The sequence below is a fragment of the Rhinoderma darwinii genome, chromosome 5 (genome assembly GCF_050947455.1).
Source record: "Rhinoderma darwinii isolate aRhiDar2 chromosome 5, aRhiDar2.hap1, whole genome shotgun sequence".
Taxonomy (NCBI): Eukaryota; Metazoa; Chordata; class Amphibia; order Anura; family Rhinodermatidae; genus Rhinoderma; species Rhinoderma darwinii.
In genome coordinates, this window is record NC_134691.1 from 92,628,350 (window position 1) to 92,643,016 (window position 14,667).

The following is a 14,667-nucleotide window of genomic DNA, read 5'->3' on the forward strand; positions in this document are numbered from 1 at the left end:
GCGGCGCGCGGTCATTAGCCCCAGTACCCCTGAGGACGCTGCCTCGTGTAGCGAAACATGTCGGGGGGCTTTGAATCTACTTTTTAAATAACGTGCTTTTCTGCTGGTCTACAATAATACACTGTCAATTAAGCCTGGCGTTCTGCCGTCGCCGGCCATCTCTGACACTGTGTACCATTGGCTAACAGGCACTGTCCGTAAACAAACCTCCGGCCCGAGGTGCATGTTTGAATTTCAAACATACATGTGGTTCGTTAGTTTGCTGTAATAGCATAAAAAAATTATTTATTTTACAAATAGGGATAGTTGGGAAATAGGGATTTTTGCCGGTGGCAATTTTGTATATATATCATGCATCATTTTATACTCTAAGTCTACAAACTTTGCTATTATCTAAGTAACAAGTACTAACAAGTACTAGATATAACAAGTTCTATGTAGTTCTAGCAGCGATCCAAGGATTCGTAATATTACAAAGATGACCAGATTTTTTGTTTCGAAACTCATGTGTAGGTGATGATTGTGTAAGGCAGGATTCACACGACCGGGTCGTTCCCGAGCCCGAGTGTCGGCCGGTAAAATCGGCCATTTTGCCCGGCCGGTTTGCATAAAGTTATGCATCCGTGCCGGGCCGGGCAGATCCGGACAGTGACATCAGCGGCAGCTCCTGAAGGGGAATCCCCATGTGTTCGGGGATTCCGCTTCAGGAGTTTCCCCTGATGTCACTGCCCAGATATGGACAGAGACATCAAGCGCTCTGTCCAGGAGCGGAATCCCCGAAAACACGGGGATTCCGCTCCTTCAAGGAGCTAAAGTGCGGCTAGCACATAGCAGAGCGGGGAGATACCTCCCCGCTCTGCTATAGTGGCGTCGCTACAGTAGTAGCAGCCGCAGCAGCAGCAGCTGCTGCTACTACTACTAGCGGCGCCATCGAAGGTGTCGCCGAGCCAGGGTGCTTTTAACAAGCAGGGGAAGGGAGCCAGCGCAGCGCTCCCTCCACATGCTGTACACCCCGGCCCTGCAACACAGTGTACAGCGATGCCATTCGTCAGAATGGCATCAACTCCTCCTCCTGACATGCACTCTGCGCTGTGAGGAGGAGGAGATAGAGCGCAAGCGCCGGGAAACCCGGCCATCACTCGGAACACATTCCGGTGATGGCCGTGTAATACCCGGCCCCATAGACTTCTATGGGAGCCGGGCGGCCGGGTGTCCGGGCAAAGATAGAGCATGTCCTATTTTTTGACGGCCGGATTTTCCGGCCGTCAAAAAATCGGTCGTGTGAATAGCCCCATTAGGGGTCTATTATTCCTAATGCAGCCGGGTGCCGGCCGATTTATGAACGGCCGGCACCCGGCCGGGAAACCCTGCCGTGTGAATGAGGCCTAAGAAACAAGCAGAAGCTCTGAAATTTTCTCAAACAGTGAAAAAAGCAGAACTTACTTTCAAAGATTCTTCATCATGCCGTCTCTCGGAGGCCAACACATCACTGGACACTGACTCAGAGTCTGAGATCTCCACTTCACTGTCAGCCGCTTCAGACACATCGCGCTCTTCACACTCCAAGTCATCCTGCCAGTCAGTAATCTGAGGGACATCACCTGTGGTGAAAAATACATCAGACAAAACTGGAATAAAGTACGAATTTCCTGATGTATCAGCGTAGGTCCAGGCTTTTTAATTCATGGAGAAATACTAAGACGAAATACAGTTCTAGCCATCTGTCAGATGAGAGAAATACCGGTTTGCAGCCTCTGGATATTATGTTTCCATTAACTGACACAAATCTTGAATGTTAAAGTATAAGAATTCAGGAATTTTGAGGCAGATTTTGACCTACCTGCACTATCTTGCCGTGGTTTTCGCTGCGTTTCTCGGCTGCGGCCATTGGGCGTCGCGGGGCAAAAAACGCAGCGGAAAAGCTTTTTCTGCCTCCCATTGATTTCAATGGAAGGTCAAAGACGGAACCGTGGGAAGAAAGTGTCGCTTTTTTTCCGCTAAAAGCGCGAGCGGGTAAGAAACGCCTCCGCCTCCCATTGATTTCAATGGGGGGCGGTTTCTGGCGTTTTTTGGCGCTAATTCCAGAACGTTTCCCAGCAAAATCAGAGCCAAAAAACTCAGTGTCAACGGGAACTTAACCCCTTCCCTCTTTGGCCACTTTTGACCTTCCTGACAGAGCCTCGTTTTTCAAATCTGACATGTGTCACTTTATGTGGTAATAACTACGGAATGCTTTCATCTATCCAAGCGATTCTGAGATTGTTTTCTCGTGACACATTGCACTTTAAGATAGTGGTAAAATTTGCTCAATATGTTCAGTATTTAATTGTGAAAAACACAAAAATTTAGCGAAAAATTGCAAAAATTTTCATTTTTCTCAATTTAAATGTATCTGCTTGTAAGACAGGCAGTTATAATACACAAAATTCTTGCTAATTAACATCCCCCATATGTCTACTTTAGATTGGCATTGTTTTTTGAACATCCTTTTATTTTTCTATGACCTCACAAGGCTTAGAACTTTAGCAGCAATTTCTCACATTTTCAAGAAAATTTCAAAAGGCCATTTTTACAGGGGCCAGTTCAGTTGTGAAGTGGCTTTGAGGGCCCTATATATTAGAAACCCCCAAAAAGTCACCCCATTTTAAAAACTTCACCCCTCAAAGTAATCAAAACAGCATTTAGAAAATGTCTTAACCCTTTACACATTTCACAGGAATTAAAGCAAAGTAGAGGTGAAATTTACAAATTTCATATTTTTTTGCAGAAATATATATTTAATACAATTTCTTTTATAACACAGAAGGTTTTACCAGAGAAATGCAACTCAATATTTGTTGCCCAGTTTCTGCAGTTTTAGGAAATATCCCACATGTGGCTCTCGTGTGCTACTGGACTGAAGCACCGGCCTCAGAAGCAAAGGAACACCTAGTGGATTTTGGGGCCTTATTATTGTTAGAATATATTTTAGGAACCATGTCAGGTTTGAAGGGCTCTTGCGGTGCCAAAACAGTGAAAATCCCCCAAAAGTGACCCCATCTGGGAAACTACACACCTCAAAGAAATTATCTAGGGGTGTAGTGAGCATTTTGACCGCACAGGTTTTTTACAGAAATTATTGGAAGAATTTTTCAAAGAAAATGTAGGTTTAGCTAATTTTTTATCATTTCCACAAGGACTGAAGGAGAAAAAGCACCGCAAAATTTGTAAAGCAATTTCTCCCGAGTAAAACAATACCCCACATGTGGCAATAAACGGTTGTTTGGAGACACGGCGTGGCTGAGAAGGGAAAGAGCGCTATTTGGCTTTTGGAGTTCACATTTAGCAGGAATGGTTTGCGGAGGCCATGTCACATTTACAAAGCCCCTGAGGGGACAAAACAGTGGAAACCCCCCACAAGTGACCCCATTTTGGAAACTACACCCATTGAGGAAATTATCTAGGGGTATAGTGAGTGTTTTGACTCCACAGGTTTTTTGCATAAATTATTGGAAGTAGGCCGTAATTCATTTCCATAAGGATTGAAGGATAAAAAGCATCGTAAAATTTGTAAAGCAATTTCTGCCGAGTAAAACAATACCCCACATGTGGTAATAACCGGCTGTTTGGACACACGGCAGGGCTTAGAAGAGAAAGAGCACTATTTGGCTTTTGGAGATCACATTTAGCAGGAATGGTTTGCGGAGGCAATGTCACATTTGCAAAGCCCCTGAGGGGACAAAACAATGAAAACGCCCAAAGTGACTCCATTTAGGAAACTACACCTCTTGAGGAATTCATCTAGGGGTGTAGTGAGCGTTTTGACCCCACAGATGTTTCATAGAACTTATTAGAATTGGGCAGTGAAAATAAAAACAATCCTTTTTCTTCAATAAGACGTAGTTTTAGCGCGAATTTTTTCATTTTCTCAACAAATAAAGGAAAAAAAGAAACCAACATTTGTAAAGCAATTTCTCCCGAGTACGGCAATACCCCATAAACTGGTTTCGTGGTCATAAACTGCTGTTTGGGCAAACGGCAGGGCTCAGAAGGGACGGACCACCATTTGGAGTGCAGATGTTGTTGGATTGGTTTCTGGGCGCCTGTGGGCCCAAAACAGTGGAAACCCCCCAGAAGTGACCCCATTTTGGAATCTACACCCCTCAATGCATTTACCAAGGGGTGTAGTAAGCATTTTAACTCTGAAGGTGTTTTGTAGAAATTAGTGTGCACTCGATGTTGCAGAGTGAAAATTGGATTTTTTTCCATAGATATGCCAATATGTGGTGCCCGGTTTGTGCCACCATAACGAGACAGCTCTCTAATTATTATGCAGTGTTTCCCGGTTTTAGAAACACCCTACATGTGGCCCTAATCTTTTGCCTGGACATATGACAGGGCTCAGGAGTGAAGAGTACCATGCGGAGTAGAGGCCTAATTTGGCGATTTACAAAGTATTGGTTCACAACTGCAGAGGCTCAGATGTGAATAAAAAGAAACCCCTGAGAAGTGACCCTATTATGGAAACTGCACCCCTCAAGGCATTTATTAAGGGGTGTAGTGAGCATTTTCACCCCACAGGTCTTTTCCATAAATGAATGCACTGCGGATGGTGAAAATTAAAAATTTATATTTTTCCCTAGATAATATGTCATGCCAAGCTTATGACGCTGGAGACACACACCCCAAAAATTGTTAAAAGGGTTCTCCCAGGTATGACGATGCCATATATGTTGAAGGAAACTGCTGTTTGGGCACGCTGTAGGGCTCAGAGCCGAGGGAGCACCATTTGGCTTTTGGAGAGCGGATTTTGCTTGGTACTATATTTGTTTGAGTATTGCTGGTGTTTCCATTTATAATGTGGGGGTACATGTAAGCTGGGTGGAGTATATAAGGGAAATAGTCAAATGGTATAATAATGGGGTAAAAAAAATAAAAAAAAATCCATAGATGTGTGTTACGCTGTGACACAATCCTTTCTGCAGAGGCCGGTCTCGCACTGATAAATGTCCTTTCTTATCCCCCTTTTGGTCCACACTCCGCAACTTTGTAGTTTGGGGAATTTTGCTGGGAAGTGTTGTCCTGGTATAATACGGGCACCGTCGCTTCCAGCGGATATGTTTGGGCTCTCCCCTTCGTGGTTCCCTAATTTTAGGTCCTTGATAAATTGCCTCTTGAAACAGAAGAAATGTTCCCCTCGGGTCGGTACAACTGCATATTTTTTTATTTCCTGACTTATTGGAGCCATAAATAATTTTATTTTTCATAGATGTAGCGGTATGAGGGCTGGTTTGTTGCGGGACGAGCTGTAGTTATTATTGGTACCATTTTGGGGTACATGCAACTTTTTGATCACCTTTTATCCTATTTTTTGGGATGCCAGGTAAACAAAAAAACGCAATTCTGGCACAGCTTTTTTAGTTTTTTTTTATACAGTGTTCACCATGCGTTATAAATTACATGTTAACTTTATTTTGCGGGTCAGTACGATTCCGGCGATACCTAATTTATAGCACTTTTTTATGTTTTACAACTTTTTGCACAATAAAATTACTTTTGTAAAAAGAATGTATTTTTTCTGTCGCCAAGTTGTGAGAACCATAACTTTTTAATTTTTTTATCGACGGAGGTGTATGAGGGCTTGTTTTTTGCGGGACGAGCTATAGTTTTTATAGGTACCATTTTTGGATACGTGCGACTTTTTGATCACTTTTTATTCTAATATTTGTAGGGCAAAGTGACAAAAAAACAGAAACTCTGGTATAGCTTTTTAAGTTGTTTTTTTTACGCTGTTCACCGCGTGCAATAAATAATACAATATTTTGATACCTCAGGTCGTTACGGTCGTGGCGATACCAAATACATATGGTTTATTATTATTTTTCAATAATAAAGGACTTGATAAGAGTAAAAGGGGGATTGTGTTTTATTTGATTACTTGAAACTTTTATTGTTTTCAAACTTTTATTTTTTGCACTTTTTTTTACACTTTTTTATACTTTTTTTTACACTTTTTCTCAAGTCCCACTAGGGGACTTGAAGGTCCAACGGTCAGATTTTTTTTTTTCTAATACATTGCACTACCTATGTAGTGCAATGTATTAGATCTGTCAGTCATTCACTGACAGCAAGCCGATTAGGCTTCGCCTCCCGGCGGGGCCTAAATCGACTTCCGTAATGGCAGAGCAGGAGACCATTGTGTCTCCTGTTGCCATAACAGCAGTCGCCAGTCCTGATTGCCTGTCAGGGCTGGCGATCTGCTAGTAACCGCTACGATGCAGCAATCGCTTTCGATTGCTGCATCGAAGGGGTTAATGGCAGGGATCGGAGCTAGCTCCGGTTCCTGCCGTTACAGGTGGATGTCAGCTGTACAGTACAGCTGACTTCCACCGCTGATGACGCCGGATCAGCTCCTGACCCGGCGCCATCTTGCCGGCAGCTACGGAAGCCGATCAGGCTCCGCCGCCGGGCGGATCTTGACCGGCTTCGGTGCTAGGCAGACCGGGAGGCCAGTATTAGGCCTCCGGCTGGCATTGCAGCCACCGGAACCCCGGCAATTTGAGCGCTGCACTTAAGGGGTTAATGGCGGGGATCGAAGCTAATTTCGGTCCCCGCCATTACCGTCGGATGTCAGCTGTAAGATACAGCTGAGATCAGACGATGATGGCACCGGCTCAGCTTCTGAACCGGTGCCAAACATTTGCCGTAAATGTACGGCATTTTGCGGGAAGTCAATGCTTTCCATGACGTACATTTACGGCAAATGTCGGGAAGGGGTTAAAGCTTTCTTATAAGGTGCTAACTTCAGAAAATACTACCAAATATATCTTTCATAATTAACCCCTTAATGACCGGGCCTGAAAAGACCTTAATGACCAGCTAAATTTTTCTGTTTTTGCCTCTCTGCCTTTCAGCAGCCATAACTTTTTTATTTTTTCATTGACGTGGCTGTATGGAGCCTTGTTTTATGCGAGAAAAATAGTATTTTTTTTCCCCCACAGTTTGGGGGTAAAAAGATATTTTTTTACGGCGTGTATATAGGAAAAAGCGATTCTTGGCATTGTTTTTCTTGTTTATTTTTTTTATTCCGTTCATGTTTCACGCTAAATAACCCATTAGATTAATTCTTCAGGTTATTACGGTCGTGTAGATACCTAATATGTGTAGGTTTTTTGTTTTTATTTAGTGTAGGGGCAATAGAATATATTTAATGCAAAATAATGGCTTTTTTTGGGACTTATTTTTTTTGTTACTTTTTTTTTCATCCCATTAAAGGGATAACGTTATTTCTAACTTTATTTTTTTTACTAATAATGTATTAGCGTATTCCTGTATGCTAATACATTACACTGCGTCACTATGACACAGGCTGCTGATAGGGCAGCACATGGTGTGCCCGAACAGCAGGCAAACGGAACATACAGCTCTGGGGTCCTTTGTAGGTCCCCAGGGCTGACTGCAGAGGGAATCCCCGGTGTTTAAGATCACCAGAGTCCCGGTGATGCGATCAAAGAGGGGAATTCCCTTTGATCATGCCGCAGTCACGGACTATGGCAATCAAAGGGTTAAACAGCTGGGGTCCGAATGTTTTCCAACCTCAGCTGTGTGCAGGAGCTATTAGTTACAGCTCCTGCTTAGAGGATGAGCGTTCACACGAGTGCTCATCAGCCTGATCTACAGCGACGCCAAACGACGTCGTTGTAGGCTGGGGACCTGCACCGCCTGCCGTCAAAAGACGGTGGGCGGTCATTAAGGAGTTAAAGAGGTTGTCAGAGATTAATAATACTGCAATCATATTAGATCTTGTGTATTCCGCATATGAAAATATGACAGCAGGTTGTAGGATGTTAGAGTCGATTACTAGGTAATCAAGTTTTCAGAGAACAAACAGGAGAGATGCTTACCTCCACTTGATCGGTCATTAGAAAATGACATATCTATGTCTTGTGATCTGCTAGTAGTTTGTGGGGAAACATCTGCATTATCAGGTTGTGAAATTGTCTTGTTGCTGCCATCATTTGAGCAGTCACTATCACTAGAACTCCATACTATATCAGCCGGATCTTTCAGACTTTCATCTGCTGAAGTTTCTGTAATAACACAGGGTATATCTTTTTTTAAGCATTCTCAGTTTAGAAGCAAATAAAAAAAATACAACACAGGGGTGATATTAAAACATACCTAACTTTTCAGGTGACTTTTCAGATTAAGCTGCAATATGTGTGTGTACATGAGCAATAACACTATTTCTGACCATTAGGACTATTTTCCCCTCTGCAGGCTCTCTCTCATTCTCAGTTTTCTCTGAGCCAGTGGGAAGAGCCTAACTGCTATCATGTCTCATTACACTTAGCTGTCCGTATTCTCATCTGCTATCTCTATCACACATACAGACGCTGCAGCAGCATGGAGTACATTATACAGCAGTAATGAGCAGTGTAAATGAGAATCCAGCACTGGGGTGACATAGAAATCTTACCAGCAACTGTGTCTTTCTTCCTCCTCCTGCTCCCCCTACTATCTCCATAGACTTCTATGGGCAGCGCACACGTGTGTGCGTGCGTGTGTGTATGTCTGTCCCTCTCTGCTCTCCCTCCCCTCTCCATAGTCCTCTATTGGCTGGCAGTAAGGAGACATACCCCAACTTCCTGCAGTCTGTCTCCCCAGCTCTGTAACTAGGGTTTTGCTTGGCGTCGGGGGGGCGGGGACGACGGGACGATTGCAGGAAGGGAGGGTGTGTCAGTAACGTCACAACAGAATTTGCATGGATAAAACAACTACATTTTAACAGTAAGTAAATTACAAAGTTCATATATATCAGGTATACTGTTAGATTAGGATAATTTGTAGGAAAAGTTAGTGTCCATTGAACTTATGTCACTAGTAATCCAAGGTTTTCACATAAAAACAACACCAGCAGGTATAATTACTATGCATTTTTTCTAAATATAATTACTACCCAATTTGAAACAGCAGGTTTCACCTTAATGTGACGTAAATGTGACCTCTGAGACTGTCACAATTCCTGAAATAAATGTTTGAATCTCCTCACGCTTAGGGCGGATTCACACGAACGTGTCTAGCGAAGTCTATGGGGCAGTGCAGACAGTCCGTGAGTTTTGCGCAGCGTTAGTCCGCTGCGTATAACTCGCAACATGTTCTATGTCTCGGCGTTTTTCGCGCATCACGCATGCCCCACGGAAGCACTTCCGTGGGACAAGCGTTATTTGTGCAATAATAGTAAAATAATGAATGTAAACAGAAAAGCACCACGTGCTTTTCTGTTTACAAACATCCAAACGGAGTGTCATAAAGATGGCGGCTGCACAACCATATGAACAGGGCACACGGAGCTGTCAAGTGCCTTTTGCGCACGCAAAACGCCGCGGTTTTTGCGTGCGCAAAAACGGCACGTTCGTCTGAATCAGCCCTTATTATTACAGAAGGCAGCTTGCCTTTGAAGGTAAGAATAAGGACGAACTACTCACTCTATGCAGCCAGGCGATGTGTGTTTTCCTTGCATCATGGCCAGTTGCAGAATGAATTGTTGCTTTGCTGCCCCCTACTGGTCTAAACATGCCATCTGGCTGAAGATGATGATGACACACCAGGGTTTATATAATCTGGCTCTGCACAACAATGGTTCCTGAGTAATAAGTTCTTTGAAGTTCTGTCTATAAAACCGTGCCTTTCCTACAACCCGTCCTGTTTCTCACTCCGTCATTTGTTCTCTGCATGCCCTAACTTTAGCCTTGTTCTTGCAACCCGGAATACAGCTGATCTATGGGGAGGTGATGAGACAACCCCTTTAAGTGTGAAGAATGGACAATAATTCAGACTTTAAACAAACTTTAGTATGCTAGAAGTCCGCTACAGAGAGTTTAAAAATAATAAAAAACACTTGAGCACCCAAATATGGTTTTCCTTTAGGAAAACAGAACATTTCTATATTTCTTATTAATTATAGATTTATTGCAAATATAATTTTGAGGTAACAACAAGACACAATTCATATTTATTTTGTTGTGCCAGGACACTTCACGACAGTTTAGGATGTAGTTCAAGTTCGCATTTACCTTCATCAAATACAACAGAGTCAGCTAAGACCTGGACATGTTGCAATTTTCTTTCAGATGACCTTGATGACTATCAAACAAAGGGAAAGAAAGTAAAATTCAAAATGTAATAAACATCAGCAAGCTTTTTTTTAACAACTGTGAGTAAACTTTAGAACCATATTAGATCCTGGAGGATCTTTATCCACCTCAGACACAATTTCTTGGTTGCTACATTACAAAGTATTTTGGGATTCCGTTTACAATTTTAGCTTAAAGCATTGAAATACACAACCCATTGCAAAAAGTATAGGAATCACCATGATTAGGGGATGTTTTTTTACTTTGCACCAAATACATTAATGACAGATATGACACAAAACAATGTTTGTTTAATAGCTGAACATTCTGGCTTTATAAAACTCTTCAAACAAATTCAATTAAGTTATTTTAATTAATAGCATATTGTATTCCAGATCAAGTAGAAGAGAAAAAAAAATTATGGAATTATCAAAAAAAATAAAAAAATTAGGATCCAAACCTCCAATTACATCATGGAACAATTGGTGGCGGGCAGACATGGCAATTTAACGAAGTTCCAACGTGTACAAATTTTCTATGTCCACCTGTGGTTTGACTGTTGAGGTAATGATTGCCATCTGCTCTGGTCCTTTACCCAACATGCAACCCCATATCATAAATGACTGGGGAAACTTGATTGTTCTCTTAATTCATCTTTATTTTCCAGCATCATCTCCTTGGCAAATGCAGACGCGTGATTCAATATAAACATTACATTCATTCAATGCACCACACTCCATCATCGCGTCTTCCACTGTAACCTTGCTTTATTCTGTTTAGGACTGAGTGCTGGCTTTCGTTTGGGTTCTCTATATGTAAATTCCTTTTCATTCAGCCGATTTCTTACAGTTCTATCACAAACATTGACTCCGGTTTCTGACAATTTCTTTTTCATTAGTTTTTGTTGTGCATTTTCTATTTTCAAGGTATAATGCTTTGAGTTTTCTATGGTCAAATTGAAGACGTGAACTTGGACCGCACATCCACAATATTAATCAATAAACATGAAGTTATTTTTTTAACATTTTCATCAAATTGTATAAGCCCACTTGCCTCTTCACAGCAACCTCTTAAGTGGGTCCCTACTCTACTGGTTGCGGCACCACGTAGCGGCGTCCGCCACCGCAACACTGCACCCGTAGAGGGAGCAACCCAGAGGCCCAGAATCACCCATGCTGCCAGGCCAAGCCACCTTGGCTCTGGGCCACATACCCCCACAAGTGCAGTATCACAGCAACAGACACCACCACAAGAGAACAGTTTTCAGAGTTTTCTATTCTGACGCTTTGACGTCTACCTGTATGTTTTCCTTTTACATCCCTCCCGTTTTGTTTATGCTTGCACCAAAATTTACAAAAAGCTGACTAGGAACAACTACTTGAAGTAGTTTTATAATTCCTTCCATTATTTCAATTGACAGTTCTCTTGTAGAGGCCATGTTTGCTATTAATTATCCAAGTACGAAAGATAGTATGAAAGATATACTTCTGTAGCGTCTGTGTGATATTTACAGCAAGGCAAGCGTAATCTCGCGAGATTACGATGTAACCTGTCATTTCAAACGAGATTACGCTTGCCTTGCTGTAAATATCACAGAGACGCTACAGAAGTGACAGGATTCTGAATACACATCATGTCCTGGCTGGAGGTAATGTATATTCATAGTCAGGACACTGCAGTAACGTTATAGTGTGTTTATGTGTCTGCACATAGCGATATAGCTATATCGCTATGTGCTGTGTAAATTAATGGGGAGAAGTGTATGACGCCGATTGGTCACTGATTGGTCAGCATCATACACTTCTCTCCACAACGCCCACTTGGCCAAAAAGTAAAACACGCCCAGTTGTTCATTAAGAAACTCATTAGCATAAAGCTAATATAGGTCATAACGCGGTCAAAAATGATTGTTTTACTAAATAAAAAACACTGCTGTAATCTACATTACAGCGCCGATCACATCATGTACAATATAGGGCACTTATAATGTGGTGACAGAGCCTCTTTAAGCCTGCACCAACCGTGAGGCCTTTCCTGCTACCATGCTGCTCCATTTGCTTCGTTACATACAATATATACGGTATATATATACATACATACACGTATATACCTGCATACATACACACACATACATACTAGTCCTTCTCAATGAATTGGAATATCATCAAAAAGTAAATTTATATTAGTAATTCAATTTAAAAAGTGAAACTCATTCTATAGATTCATTACACACAGAGTGATCTATTTCCAGCATTTTTTTCTTTTAATGTTGATGATTATGGCTAACAGTTAACGAAAACCCAAAATTTAGTCTTTCAGAAAATTAGAATATTATATAAGCCCAGTTTCAAAAATGATTTTTAATACCGAAATGTTGGCCTACTGAAAAGTATGTACAGTATATGCCCCAATACTTGGTCGGGGCTCCTTTTGCATGAATTACTGCATCAATGCGGCGTGGCATGGACGCGATCAGCCTTTGGCACTGCTGAGGTGTTATGGAAGCCGCGGTTGCTTTTATAGCGGCCTTCAGCTTGTCTGCATTGTTGGGTCTGGGGTTTCATCTTCCTCTTGACAATACCCCATAGATTCTCTATGGGGTTTAGGTCAGGCGAGTTTGCTGGCCAATCAAGCACGGTGATACTGTGGTTATGAAACCAGGCATTGGTACTTTTGGCAGTGTGGGCAGGTGCCAAGTCCTGCTGAAAAATGACATCAGCATCTCCATAAAGCTTGTCAGCAGAGGGAAGCATGAAGTGCTCTAAAATTTCCTTAAGTGGCCTAAAACCCCTTAATGACCAGGTCTGAAGCGGCATTAAAGGGGGTTGTCCGACAAAACACATGTATCCCCTATCCACAGGATAGGGGACACATGTGTGATCACTGGGGGTCCGACCGCTGGGACCCCCCAGTGATCAGGAGAACGGGGGACCGAAAGTCCCTCGACATGCTCCATGAGGAGCTTGGGACTTCCGGGGTCTTTGTCCGGCTTGCGTGTCCAGCTTGCGCGTCTGGCAGCTCCATAGACATGAGCGGAGCGCCGGTCACGCGTGCGCACAAGTGCTCCATTCATTTCTATGGAGCTGCTGGACGCAGACCCCGGAAGTCCCATGCTTCTCATGGAGCACGTCGGGGGACTTTTGGTGGATAGGGGATACATGTGTTTTGTGGGAAAACCCCTTTAAGGATTAGCTACATTTTTTCGTTTTTGCCTTTCAGCAGCCATAACTTTATTTTTTCATTGACGTGGCTATAGGAGGCCTTGTTTTATGCAGGAGAAATTGCAATTTTTTTGCATAATTTGGGGGTACAAATAGTGTAATTTATGTATTTATTTTTGCGGCGTGAACATAGAAAAAAAAGCTACTTTGGCTTTGTTTTTTTATACAGTTCACGTTTCACGCTAAACAAACTATAAAAGTAATTCTTCAGTTTATTACGGTCTTGAAGATACCTAATATGTGTAGGTTTTTTGCTTTTATGTAATGTATGGGCCGTAAAATATGTTTTATACCAAACTATGATTTTTTTTTTTAATCTCGTGAGGGGATAACTTTTTAGTAACTTTATTTTAAGATTATAGTGTATTTGCATACTCCTGTATGCGAATACATTACATTTTGTCACAACACACAGTGTGCCCTAACAGCAGGCTTACAGAACAGACAGCCCTGGGTTCCTCTCTTGGTCCCCAGGGCTGACTGCAGAGGATTCCCTCAGTCTCTGATCCGATCGCATCACTGGATTTCCAGTAATGCGATCAAAGAGCGATGTCCCCTTGGATTATGCCGTGGTCACGGGCTGCGGCAATCAAATCGGTAAACTGCTGGAGTCTGATTTTTATCGGATGCCAGCTGTACTCGCTAGGATTCTCTAAGTACAGGAGCGGTTAGTCACAGCTTCTGCGTAGAGAATGAGCGCTCTCTGCAGCACCCAATAGCCTTTTTTTCAACGACACCAAAAGTCATCGCTGTAAATTCTGGACCTGAACCGCCCGCAATCAAAAGACAGGGGGCGGTCGGGAAGGGGTTAAAGTTTGCATCTATAGTAAAAACTTTATGAAATCTTTATTTTACTGACGTAATAAAACTTGTTCATTTTGTAATAAATTTATAGACAATTGTATTTTTTTACTTTTAGTTTGTTATTTTAAAATAAAACCACGGACTGCGACTAATGTGAGTTATTATAATCTGTGTACAGAGATGTGGAATATGCTAGCACAATATAAAAAAAATACATGTTATATAACAAAGTTGAATATCAGAGCATCCAGGTCAACTGATAGAGGGAGGCACTGTAGCATGGGGATCCTTGGGTTTCAGCAAACCTAGGTGCTCTCTACTGTATAGGAAATCCCAGTGATTTCTTCCTGGACTGCAGACCACCATTACAGTGCAAATAATCTCTTTTCCTGTCTGCAGATAGCAATGTGTCCACACGCTTGTTGGGTGATGCAGTCAGGTCCTAACTATATCAAATAAAAATGTATGTGTAAAGTGTATACACACACACACACACACACACACACACACATCTGGGTACCGACATT

At 42.3% G+C, this 14,667-nt stretch overlaps 1 protein-coding gene across 4 annotated transcripts in view; it reads right to left on the reverse strand.

The window, feature by feature from the left end:
* The window catches only part of SPIDR (scaffold protein involved in DNA repair), a 551,620-nt gene that overhangs the window by 516,897 nt on the left and 20,056 nt on the right, over positions 1-14,667 (reverse strand). For all 4 annotated transcript variants that reach the window (XM_075826268.1, XM_075826266.1, XM_075826267.1 and 1 more), the window contains exons 3-5: positions 10,056-10,125; positions 7,884-8,069; positions 1,444-1,601 (exon numbers count right to left, since the gene is read on the reverse strand). In XM_075826268.1, the coding sequence (XP_075682383.1) occupies positions 1,444-1,601; positions 7,884-8,069; positions 10,056-10,125 (414 nt within the window). The remainder of the gene's footprint in view (positions 1-1,443; positions 1,602-7,883; positions 8,070-10,055; positions 10,126-14,667) is intronic.